Here is a 12976-nt window from a genome sequence, read left to right as displayed (position 1 = left end):
TTTGTGGCACTTAACGGGTTTCAAGGAACCCCGCAAAGTGAAAACACAGGAAAAGAAGGCCCGACGAAAGCGTCGGTTCGAAAACGGGCTTCGCCTTGTCACGTTGGACAATTAAAAGCGACTGTCTGCTGAGGCTCTTTGTTTTGGCTCGCCTTTTTTCTCCTCTCCACCTTCTACATTATGATTCCCAGCCTTTTAAATGCCAGTCTTCATCCTGCTCACTGTTGCATGGCGCAGCTGCTAATGCACACTTAGACCCATAGTTTATGTTTTAAAGTGGTTGGTATTGTCCACTAAGAGCAGCAACAAATCTTAATGAGACCGACTTCCTGCCAAGACAAACTTTATAATAATTTCCTAGCAGTCTGTTGGCACTCTGTGTGATATTAAGACTTACTTTACGTTTCTTTCTACTCTTTTCCTCTCTGCTCACTCATCTTCTCTGTCTCTTTTCCTTAATTTACCCATAAATTAGAGCGAAAAGTATGTGTTCACCATATGAACTCAAGATACACATGCACATTTATTCACCCACTGAAAAAACGCGGGCTCAGCCATACCAAAGGTGAAGTGATCATCCAGGCGAAAAGCAATCCAGAGTTTGTGTATGTTCAACCTGAAGGGCTACAAGCATTATCATAATGCAATTTGCTGCGACTCGGCTCTCGCTAATTTAATAGCAGCGTGTATCAACAAAATCCGTGCAAATTCAAAGGACCCTTCAGAAAATAATAGAGTCTATGAGATTGATAAGACAAAATGAAGCCAAATTATGTCTTAATGTTGGTTCTGGTATCGCACAGATTATGTCTTTATATATTTGAGGATGATATGAATGCCTCTGCAGAAGTATGACTTTGTCATCTGTAGAGTTCCTTGCAAAAAATGTTGTTCATTTTAAACTTTTGCATTGGATCGAAAGCATCAGTTTTTACCACAGATTTTGAACTGGATTTATGTCTGGGCTTTGACTGGGCCATTGTAACGGATGAATACGGTTTGATAACCACTGTGTTGCTGTTCAGGCTGCATGTTTAGGGCCTCTGTCCTGCTGGAAAGCGAACCAGTATTTAGAGCCTTGATAACACATTTTCTTATAGGAATATCCTGTTTTTAGCTCCATCCATCTTCCCTTCAGCTCTGACTAGCTTCCCTGTCCCTGCTGGAAAAAGAAGGGGAAAAAAAAAAAAAACCCAGCATGTAACCACCCAGTTTAATGGTGGGGACGGTGTGTTCAGAGTATTAGTTTTCGCCACATAAGGCATTTTGCGTGTTGGCCAAATTTGGTCTCATTTGGCTAGAACACATACTTCTACTTACTTTCTGTGTCCCTTACATGACTTGTGGTAAACTGCGGATGGGCTTCTTTCAATAATTCAACAGTCCGGCCACTTTTCAATAAAAGCCACATTTGGAGTATGAATGAATTGCAGATGTCCTGTTGACATCTGTAATTTTGTTGGCAGATTTGGCCGCCTGGAGCTCTGGATCTCGGCAGCAGCGCCTATTTAGGCTCTTGTTTTGTAACTAAGCTGTGCTCCTTGATCTTCATGGTGCAGTTTGTTCACTATTACTCCTAACAAACCTCTAAGGCCTTCACAGAACAGCTGGACCTATATTGAAATTAATTAATTACACACAGGTGCACTCTAATTACTAATCAGTGCTCTTAATTATTTTGTCTTCACAATTATGTGCTACTTTGTGTTGGTCCATTACATGAATTGAAGTTTATGGTTTTAATGTGGAATAATTTTGAAAGGTTGAAGGGATGATACAGTCGTGAAAATGATACCACACAATATCCAAAACATCAAAAACTAGCACTGAGAAAAGTTGCTAGAAAAACAAACGCACAAACAGACACGTCACATCGAAAGGTCCCGATCATCGGCACTGATTTTAGTTCGTATTTTGTGTAACTTTGTCGCATCCTATATCTTGGAACATGTTTCCTTGCTCTTTTTATTGGCCAGAAATCCTTGATTCATAGAAAACTGCATCACTACAGGAAATTCAGAACATACGAATGTAATTGTTTCCCCTCAAATGTCACAAACTTGCCATCTACTAGTTTTCGCTGTCGCTGTGAGAACATGTAGGAGCAACTGGCAAGACCAAATCTCCATGTTGGGCTTCTCCTCTCTTTCCCAGGGTTAAATTTCCTCTTTTCTTTTTCTATTCTCTGTCTGGCCTTCTCCCTTCTTCTGTCTGTATTCATCCCCTCCTCCTGCTCCTCCTCTCTGGGCCAACTCCTGCAGATGTTGGTTATAAAATAAAATAAAAAAGAGTCTTCCTGCAAGCCCTCAGCTGGGCTATAGCAACACATGATGTCATCTAGACCCTCCTCCCTCTCCCTCCCCTTCCTCTCACGTGCAGACGAAGTCCTTTCTGCTTCTGTTTGCTCTTGGCTCTTGGTTTTCTCTCAATTGGTCTCATCGTCCCTCTGAGTCCGTTCAGATTTTTATTGCTTTGTGTCATTTTTTTGTGCTGCTTTCTTTCCTTGTTTCCCTGCTTTCATTCCTTCCCTGCCCTTCTGTCTCTTTATTTACCAGACAGAGTAATTGCACGGACAACCATCAGAACAGGTCTGCTGAGCCCCCTTGTGGTGGAAAGTGGGACTGTCAGTCTGAACCGCTTGGTCAGCAAACCGTAGCTGGTTAGATATCAGTCAGTCTGAACAAAGTTAATTAGTTTTAGTATAAACACCATGAAGAAAACAAACAGCTCGGACATTTTGGGTCATTCGAAAATCAGTCTAATTTGTAAGCAAGGCACTCCTTCACAATATTCATCACATGCTGATAAATTCTCCGCTTTATTGTTTGGTTTCTTTTCCCTTTATTTCACACCTTTCCAACACTCCCTCCTTCTTTCCTTTTCACCCTTTTTTTCCCTCAACCATTGTGTGCATGTGTGTTAGGAGGAGGGGGAACTGATTGACGGAGGCTGGGTTAGGTTTCAGCGCGCCCTTATCTTTTAATGGCCCGGTCTTTGTGTTGGCCCCTGCCACCTGAGACGAACACAATACAATACAATACATGTGCATGCACACGCACGCACGCACGCACACACACACACACGCGCACGCACACACACACACGCTCTCACCGGCATGAATATGAGTGTGATGTGAGAGGCTTTCAAAGGAAAACCTGTCAATGGGCCGGCTGTAGCTCACCTCCTGTGGTGCCCCGGCTGTGATTGATAACTCCATCTCTACTTTCTTCTTCTCCTCACCCCCCATTCTTCTCTTCAAGCTTATCTAAACAGAGGAGCATAAAGACCCCGCAGACAGATTACAAGAACCCCAGAAACATTTCTCATGTCTTTATGAAATGTAAAGTACTCTTGCTGTGCTTTTGAACAATGGAGAACAGAATAACAATCAATCAAAATTTTTATGCTGGATAGCATCAGCATAAAATTGGAAATATGTTTCAAGTTATTATTTAATTATGAGTCATAAGGAAAATATCAGTTTGACTAAATAAGGCCTGGAACTGAACCCTGTGCTACCCCATGGACAGGATCTTGGCGTTGAATGCACCAGAAAGGCCTCTTTGTCCAGATGAAATGGCTCAGGAGATAGATTTTTCTGCTTTACCCATTAGCTTTAAAAAAAAAAAATTAAAAAACCTTTCAATTTACAAGTTTCTTAACTCTTTATTCACACAGAATAATCTAAAGGAAGGTAGAAATTCACTAAAGAAAAGATAATCCCCAAGTTGGTGTGAAAGAAAGACATAAAAATAACAAAGATAAGAAAGGTAAAGCTATGCCGGATTCTAGGTGCACAAATGAGCGTTACTACAGATCCTTCCTCCCAGCAGCTGTTAGACTATATAACCATCGCTGCTCCCAACAAGCTCAAACTCAGTGTTTCCATATTATCCTACTATTGTGTGTGTGGAAGATCAAGCATAAAAAGAACAAGAGCAGCAGAATATAACTTGATCAAGGGAAATGAGGTTGACATTTGCCAGACCCAAAAAAAAAGTTCAGCTGTAAACTGGCTGTGGACTCTCTCAACAAGCAACAGGACAACCACGTTTGTTCCTGAAACTCTCACTCACGCACTTCAAAGCACCCGTCCAATAAAAGACAAGCAAGTAAAAAAGGCTATTTTTGTTTAGCCAAATGGGATTTTTACCACGTGCCAATGACCCCCACCTCCTACCTCATACTGTACAGCCATCTGTTAATGGAAACCACAGAGCCATACCTGCTTCTCAGCTCATGTTTTTCATGTTTTTTCTTTTGCTCTCTAAACTGTTGTTTATCCCCTCATGTTGTGGGTTTGCTATTGTATAAATCTGAGGCACAGTGTTGACAGTAAATGGAAGATTTAAGCAGCCTAGTCGATTTTTTTTTTTTTCTTTTTTCCAGACTTTACTTGCTGAACGCAGCGTTCCACAAATAGCTTAGGATCTGTCTAACCAAACGTTTCAACATGCAGCTAGAAACGGTGTGTGACCTCTTCATTAGGAAACACCCACGTTCCTACGAGTTGTTCTTTCTGAAAATTATATCTGTGTGGGCATATTGTGGAAAATTATCTTAATTATTATGTCGGCACGGTTGTATTTATAACTCAGAGTTAATTTGAAACACAGCAATGACACAAAATGTAATCAGACCCATCACCACCTTTTTTTTCCTAGAAAGCATCCCTAATATTCTGCTAATCTTTTTTGTTTCCCCTCTTTATTTATCTCAGGTCTCGAAAGTGAATGGGATGACGCGGGCTGGCTCGGCACAAGCTGTCAGCGGTGCCAGGAAGAACCACGACTTACGACTGCCGTCCAAAACTGTGAAGAAGTACACAGCCACCGTGTCCAAGGGCCACGTCACCTACACCAAAGCCAAACAGAAAGAACTGGGCAAGAAAACCAAACTCAGCAGCAGTAACAAACACAACAGCGCCGCCTCGGCATCATCGTCAGCGAACAATCACAATCAGCACAGCCAGCCAGCAGCCAGCAATCGGCTGGCCAACTCAGGAAAAGCAGCGGCACCAGCCCACCACAGCAATGCAAAAACCCGCAAACAGGTGCTATTATCAAACGGGCTGCACAAAGCGGCGGTCAACGTGCGACCCAACGGCAGGCTAAACGGGCAGTGGCACAATGCCTCAGCCAAGGAGGACGGGCAGAAACAGTGCCAGCAAGGCCACGGGGAGTGCCCGGGTCGAGAGGGACTGCGAAACTCCAAGCGGCGTCTGGAGGTGGTGCTTAACTCTGTGAGTACTGGGGTTGTTGTGCAGAAAGCCAAAACGAGTGGCTCCGAGGCCAAAAAGGCCAAGCTTCAGCCCGCACCACTGGAGACGCGCAGCAGCAGCAAAAAGGTGGCCAACGACGAGAGAGCTGCCAGGCAGAACGGCACCCTTACCACTCCGGTTTCTAATGGACACGATGCAGAGCAGCCCACCCCGCCTAAACAGACTCAACCTGCTACTCCACTTCCACCTTCTACTCCACCGCCTCAACAAACGCCACCTCCTTCTACACCAGCAGCCAACGTGGAGCCAGTGAACCAGCGGCCCAAGCGCGCATCGGCCGGCAAGCTGATGTTGATACGACAAGCACAGCAACAGCAAAGCAGGTTGCATGGTCGCAGCTCCTCCTCATCCCCCTCAGTAGGCCACAATAACGCACCAAACCCCAGTCGAGCCAGCACTACCTCAGACCCTCAGCAAACCTCTGCCTCCTCTCCCTCGTCCTGCAACAACTCGTCTATGCTTCCTCCCACCAACGGCCCAGGCCAGATCAAACCAGCAGCGTTGCGGCTCGCGGACCGCGACAAGGAGTGGGAGCACGAGAAAGAGCTGACGCGGCAAAAGGAACGTGAGCAGGAGAAGGAGCGGGAGCGCCAGCGGAGCAAGCCAGAGGGCTGGGCGGCGCTGGGCGAAGTGCCGGTCTTCCGGCCCACTCAGCGAGAGTTCCAGGACCCTCTGGTGTACTTGGACGCAGTGAGGGAACAGGCCGAGGTGGCTGGCATGTGCCGTGTGGTGCCACCGCAAGACTGGCGGCCGGAGTGCAAGCTGAATGAGGAGATGCGCTTTGTTACACAGGTGCAGAGGGTCCACATGCTGGGCCGACGCTGGGGCCCAAATGTGCAGCGGCTGGCTTGCATCCGCAAGCACCTTAAATCTCAGGGCATTACCATGGATGAGCCACCCGTCATTGGTAAGAGAGCCAAATGGGAAGGCACGTTTGGTTGTGAACGGGAAAACTACTTTTAGTAGTATTCGAAATGATTAAGTGTTAAGCTGCAGGCTTCTGCAGATAAACACTGAGAACAAGACCTCTTGATTGTACAGGAGTGAATTAAACCATGACAGTCAGTTTTGAAGCAGTAAGCATTCGGGATTTTTAAGGTGTAGATAGAAAGGATGGCACTCGGGTACAAAGTAAAACAAAACCTATTTGGAATTTAGCAGAGTGTTCACTAATAGTTGTGTTTGAGAAATACCAATCAGTGAAATGTCATAATGTTGCTCCTCCTCTTTGCATGTGTTGTCATTTTTTATTCTTCCAACAGATTTCATGTTGTCTATAGAGGACAGTAACAATATGTGTTGTTTTGGCACAAAACTTTAAGGCTAGTAAAGATGAATCTTTCTTCCTCTTCCTGTTAGCTTATAAATCTTTACCAGACTTCCAGTCACCTTAATTTTTTTATTATGATAATATAGAGAAAACTTTTCATTTTTGATGACCGTGTATGCTGTCATGCATCTATCAGGGTGTTGTTTTCATTTTTTTCCTTCAGCTTGTTTCGTTGTTTATATAGAGCCTCATTTAAATCAGCTCAGTGTAGCGAGTGCTGTTGCAGCTGCTAGCCAGACAGAGCTGGCATCCAGTTTGCCACAATGGAGTGTCTGTCACCAGCCAAAATATCTTTCCTCTCAATGACTTCCTGTAGCATCGCCAGGAAATCAGTTTGGCATCAAGAGCAATTTGCCTCTCTTTTTGCCAGAGTGATCGCCTAGAGAGTTGTTTTTTACAATGCGTAATGACCAAATTAAATAATTTAAGATGATGAAAAGGTTTGATCTGATCTGCGAGTGCTACGCCTGATGCTGCAGTTCTCACTCTGTGAAAATGCACATGCAGAACGGGTTATAAAGTTGCTCTGGTGTCACTCCTCTGACACCTGACCTTGTGTGTCGAGGTCTCGGTAAAAACAGAGACATTAGATTTTTTTTAATATTGCTGTCATGTTGGATAATAGGGACACAAACCAGCATGTTCCACTGAAGAGAGGGAAGATTCTGTAAAAATATCAAAATGGTTTCCCAACTGATGAGCTGTCTTTAGCATCTTTTATATAGACTGTTAGAATAATTAGCATTGTTAGCTTTATTAACTGTGAACTGAAGGTATTCTGTGGGCAATTTGCTTTAAGGATTACAAAATCTTGCCTATTCCATGATGGTAGTAGAAAGCTCAAGTGGTTCCCACAGTCAGTATTTGCTGCTTTTAGGGACATGTCTAAGTGAAGAAGACACTTTGGCTTCAGAGAAATGTATAAGTAACAGCTGTTACTGGAAAAGCAGCATATTTTCTTTAAACAAAAAAATACTTAAAGTTCTACCACCAGTTTTGATGTTAGCCGTGACAGGTAAGCTAACCCTCTGTTTGCTTTGTGCAGGTGGCTGTGAAGTGGACCTGTCACGTTTTTTCCAGCTCATCAATGACATGGGCGGCATGCAGCAGGTCATGGACCTGAAGAAGTGGACCAAGCTCGCCGACCTCCTGCGAATCCCCAAGTCGGCACAGGACCGGCTGGCCAAGCTGCAGGAGGCGTACCTCCAGTACATCCTCTCCTATGACTCTCTTAGCGCCGAGGAGCGCCTCCGGCTTCTGGGCGATGTGCTGCAAGAGAAAAAGAACCTGGAGTCGCGCCAGGGCCCCCTGGAGGGCCTCTCGGATTCTGCTGCGCACGCCTTGCCACGCTACGAGCCCAAAAACGGGTTGGTGGGCGGAATAGTCGGAGGGACGACCGGGAACCATCGCACCAACGGAGTGTACCACCGTCTGAAATGTCTGAAGGAGCTGGAGGCTCAGGTGAAAGCGGGCCGACGCCGGCTCTTCGCTCAGGAAAAACAAGGCAAAGAAGACAGGCATAACGGAGAGCAGCGACTGGAGGAGGACCGGGGCGTTCTCAGTGATCAGTACAAGTGTATTTACAAGGTGAGGATGAAAACATGCCGCACACAAGAGGCATATTGACGAGAGGCATGAAAGGGCATCTATTTCTGCTGTTTTTTTTGTTTTTTTTTTCCTTCTGTCAATGAGTGGACATAATAACTCTTATTGTCATTTAAGGATCGTCTGTTGGTTTGTCGTCAGAGGTAGCAATGCAGCATGGAAGCGTCTTTGAATCTTGATTCCTTTTTGCCTCAGTTTTGTGGTTTCTCTTGTGTAACTTTTAACCAGCTGAAAGACACATTTGCGTTTTGGCAGCTACTATCCGGTTGGTTTTGGCCTCTCAAAATTAATTCTCTGAGCAGTACAATGCTTGTGTACTGTCACAATGAGACTCACTCTTCAATAAAAGAGGAAAAAAAACACTTTTTACCTCAAGTTCGGGGGCCAAGGTTTCATTGACCCTCCCACTTTACAGCAACCACTCTCGCTTGTGGTCTCGTTCACACCATGGCACATAGCAGAAAAACTGACTGTGATAAAACTGTTTTTCCCTGAGTTTTATACTTTACCTGCCTGTCTTTTTGTCTTTATCGAGTTCTTCATGAGAGAGGAGCAGCTGAAGTGCTGCTGTAATCTCAAACCTCTGTAACTCGTCAGAGGTTTGGTTTCATCAACTGGCAAGAAATGCGATTTACGGGATCATAACACTGTTTCACCATCTGTCATTTAAATGCTTTTTAAATTGTCTCTGCAAGTTTTAAGATATTAATTCAGCAATATGGCACAATTTTTTCTCAGCCTGAATTGTTAGGACCAAGCATTAATTGCGTTGCGTATCTGGAGCTTTTAGTCGACTAAAACACGACTTTGTTTCAGTCATGGTCAGAGTTGATACGGCTTTAATCACAAAGATATTACCCATTGAAATTTGAAGTATGAGTAATGCAGTTCCAGTCGGAAGTGTACATACACTCATCCTCAGGATGTGACTTTAATGATTTACTTGAATCCCTCTTTTGGTTGCATATGGTGCAGCACAAGTAAGTTAGAGGACTGGTTTCACAGATTCAGATTGATAGAGGATGTTCTCTGATCTGCACAAATTTACAAATACCAATGCAGGTTCAACTAATATTTGTTTAAATGTTCCTGAGAAGTTTCCCAATATAAATGTTGGGTAACTTTTTATACACCTTGCCAGGGTTATGGTATAATCCTGGCTGTATAAATGATTTCAGCGTTTTTTTCTTTAGTGCTTTCACCTACTACTGGCAGCAAAGCAGACTAATACTGCCACTGCAGTTGGTACAATGTTCTTGGACTTAAGTTTTCATCCGAGAACTCCTTGTTCTTGTGCACAAACAGGTCAGTCTTGGTCTCATCTGAGCCTTACTTTTTATCTGAGGTGGACAGTTTTCCATTCACATATGTGTCCCCGATGGGGGACGGGCCCCAGATGGGATTGACTAGTTACACAAAGGCCCCTGCTAATTGCCATCACAGGTGGAAAAACTGCTCACGAAGTCAGTGACCCTTTTGAGATCCACCTAAGACTTGCGTAGAGTTCCCAATGGTTTAGCTGATGAACAAAACCAGTTGGGAACACAAATGGTTTCCATATAAGATTCTGATTACAAGTCCAAACTCGCTTAGTTCTCATTGAGCCTAACCAATATCCATATGAGGCCCATATGTTGGATACAGTTGGGTGTTCTGACAGAAAATTGTGTTTTGGAATGGAAAACAAAGGCTAATATTAAGCTTCTGGACTGGCTCAGAACCCAACCAATTGAAAACATATGGACTGTTTTAATGCCCAGCCTGTACCACAAAACAATGCACTCGAATGTTTCCAACTATCCAGACAGAGGTCCAAGAGGTTTTCTTGCAACTCACAGAGAGGCATTGAACCAAACAGTAGTGTGGGTGTTCAGATATTTGAGCCTGCATGTACAATTTTGACCTTGTGCAGGTGAGAGGAAATCTACAGTACATTCCAATCTGTGCACCCATTTCTTGACGGGTTTTATTGCATCATGTCATCTCAAAAACGAAAGGTTCAAATGGGTCATTAAGTTATCGCATTCACGCTGATATAGTGAGTGTATGTAAACTTTTGAGCAGACCATATCTTTTGCTCGATTGATGGAAACGTCGGCTTGTCGTTTTTGTGCCTTCCATATCTTCTGAGCGAAATATGTCTCTGCAGCTGTGTTCTCTGTACGCTACTCTGTAGGCCTTATGTGCACATGGATTCACATGCACAATATTCCCACCACTATTTCCTCTTGGCTGCTTTGCTGATCTGGCTGGTTGAAATGTAGGTCAGGTAAAAAAAAAAAAAACCCAAACAAACAACAACAAAAAAGCCAAACTACTCCTTTCAAAATGTGTGTGTTCTTTAGCTCTATACATTATTGTTCATCTTCAGCAGGACTGATTTGTTGTGCACACATGTGTTGTTGAGTTGAAGGTAATTCAGCAGTTCATCCAGTCCTGAAAATGACTTTGGTAACTTTCTCGCACGTTCACTTTGACTCTGAAGCAAACTTTAATCATCTCAAGTATGGATCTCATTGGATTTTTTAATTTTTTTTTTTTAATTTCCCCCACTCCCTCACTCCCTGTCTCCCACGGAAACCGACTCCCTCCCTATCTGACCTTCCTTTGAAGAGCTGAGATCCTGCCAACAGACATGACCCAGAACAATCAATGACTCCGTCACAACATGCACAGCTTAGATTTGTGGGCAGTTTTTGATTATAAGAGGCCTCTAAGAAGGAGGTCCGATTTCACTTGTCCTGTCAAGAGAACAAAGTGCTTGTCAGGAGTATAATTATGGTTTCTAAATGATTAAGAAGTATTTGAACTGTCAGGAAAAAAAACCAAGTATATTTGATTTAACTTTATTATACTTCTTTGGATGAGATTTGACAAATCTCATCTAAATAAGTTGCTTTGAGCTCGAGGATTTGACAAGGTTAAGGCATACAGTGAGCAGATTTGTAGATGTAGGACTCTCATAAAATAGGATAAATATACATTTGTCTGTAAACATGTCATTTTATCCAGTCTTTGACTTAAACTTTGAAGTTTGGAGGGGGAAAAAATTATTCCTTTTACTAATTTTCTCTTCACATCCTTCCTTTTGGTTTGCAACTCCATGGTTTCTTTTTCCTCAATCATGACATTTAGTCTCTTCCAATGGATAATTTAGCATTTTTTTTACAGGGGAAATCGGTTTCCTTGACCAACTTCTTCAGGATAGCCCGGAACACCATGACCATGTGCTTTAATAAGGAACCTGGAGCTGCTGAGGTTGAGGTAAGCGCCTCCAAAAAAAAAACCCACATCAAACGAGAAAAGGAAAGTCAACAACTTTTAGTGGCTGAATTTATTCTGCAACTGTGGGTAAAATGAGAACGTCAAGCTGCTGAAGGAAACCATTCATCACTTCAGTACAACACCTGGAATACGCTTCATGCATTTCTAAGTCAACAGTTTTCCCTTTTTTTTTTGTCTCTTTTTACAGCAAGAATACTGGAGGATAGTGGAGCAGAGAGACGCCCACGTGGCAGTCCACTGTGGAAAGGTGGACACCAGTACACACGGCAGTGGTTTCCCAACAGGAAAATCAGAGCCATTTTCAAAGTAAGGGCCTCGCACTTAATATCCTAAACATTCGGATGAACGAACGTGAGCTGCAAAATCAGAGTTTTCACCGGTTGTTGTCGAAACCTCAGCTCAGACGTTACCTTAGTGACGTGGCAACGACACGGCTTAAGCTCATGTTATGCCACGCAGATGCTCTTCCTGCGCTGATGAAGAACCTCTTATCTCGACGTGACAAATGCATGGAGTGGTTCAGACTAATTCGGCTAATGAGCGTTTCACCTCTTTTAGCCCCTAGTAAGACGAGGATTGAAATTTCAGCTTCGGTGCGGCAGGAACAAAATTGTGAACGCTATTCAACATCCGGGTCTGACAAAGACAGATTGTCTTTGTAGAGCAATCTGCAGGAGGATTCACAAGTGTCTCGTTGAAGATGTTTGTTAAATATAATTTTTTCCCCTCGCTCCTCAGACATGGATGGAACCTCACCGTTCTCCCAAATAATTCTGGATCCATACTGAGGCATCTGGGTGCTGTGCCTGGTAAGAAGTTACTGTATTTGTATATTTCTACAGACCAACGAGCTTTATCAGGCGCATCTTGTCAAATGTTGTGCGTTACTCTGCCTGCGGTGAACTCGGCAGTCATCAACGCCTCCGTCCCATTTTTTTCAGGGGTGACCATTCCCTGGCTAAATATTGGCATGGTCTTTTCTACCTCATGCTGGTCTCGAGACCAAAATCGCCTTCCATATATTGATTACTTACACACTGGTGCTGATTGCATTTGGTAAGTGTCACCGACCTGCGTTTAAGATCTGCCACATCGTGGTAACACGCAAAGCTTAGATTAGCGGGATGAAACCTCTGTTCTCTGGCAGGTATTCTGTCCCTGCTGAGGAGAAGGCTAAGCTGGACAAGGTGGTCCATACACTGCTTCAAGCCAATGGCACCCCAGGACTAGAAATGCTGGAGAAGAATATTATGGTGAGTAGTGTCTGTGTGGGAGCAGTGGTCTTGTTTCTTTAACTTTTGCTTCATGCCTTTGTATGAATGTGTAGAAAGATATTTGCATATCTAGACTCTCCGTCCATCCAACCAACATTTAGTTCGTTCCGTGACAACTTTAGCCGTGTCCTGCCTTAAATACCAGAAGCAAAATTTATTTTAGATCTGAAAAGTATAACATTTGGTCAGATTGTTTGGGAA

At 43.7% G+C, this 12976-nt stretch overlaps 1 protein-coding gene across 1 annotated transcript in view; it reads left to right on the top strand.

Moving 5' to 3' along the window:
• jarid2b (jumonji and AT-rich interaction domain containing 2b) overlaps positions 1-12976 on the top strand; it is a 114217-nt gene that overhangs the window by 96143 nt on the left and 5098 nt on the right. The window contains exons 7-13 of the mRNA XM_014981236.2: positions 4721-6188; positions 7657-8198; positions 11388-11480; positions 11689-11807; positions 12240-12310; positions 12443-12557; positions 12649-12754. Coding sequence (XP_014836722.2) covers positions 4721-6188; positions 7657-8198; positions 11388-11480; positions 11689-11807; positions 12240-12310; positions 12443-12557; positions 12649-12754 — 2514 coding nt within the window. The remainder of the gene's footprint in view (positions 1-4720; positions 6189-7656; positions 8199-11387; positions 11481-11688; positions 11808-12239; positions 12311-12442; positions 12558-12648; positions 12755-12976) is intronic.

This window comes from Poecilia mexicana, unplaced genomic scaffold (genome assembly GCF_051168715.1).
Source record: "Poecilia mexicana isolate PSO_F unplaced genomic scaffold, ASM5116871v1 scaffold_11, whole genome shotgun sequence".
Classification (NCBI taxonomy): domain Eukaryota; kingdom Metazoa; phylum Chordata; class Actinopteri; order Cyprinodontiformes; family Poeciliidae; genus Poecilia; species Poecilia mexicana.
The sequence above is the reverse complement of the archived record's forward strand: the minus strand, read 5'-3'. Positions and strand labels throughout refer to the sequence as shown.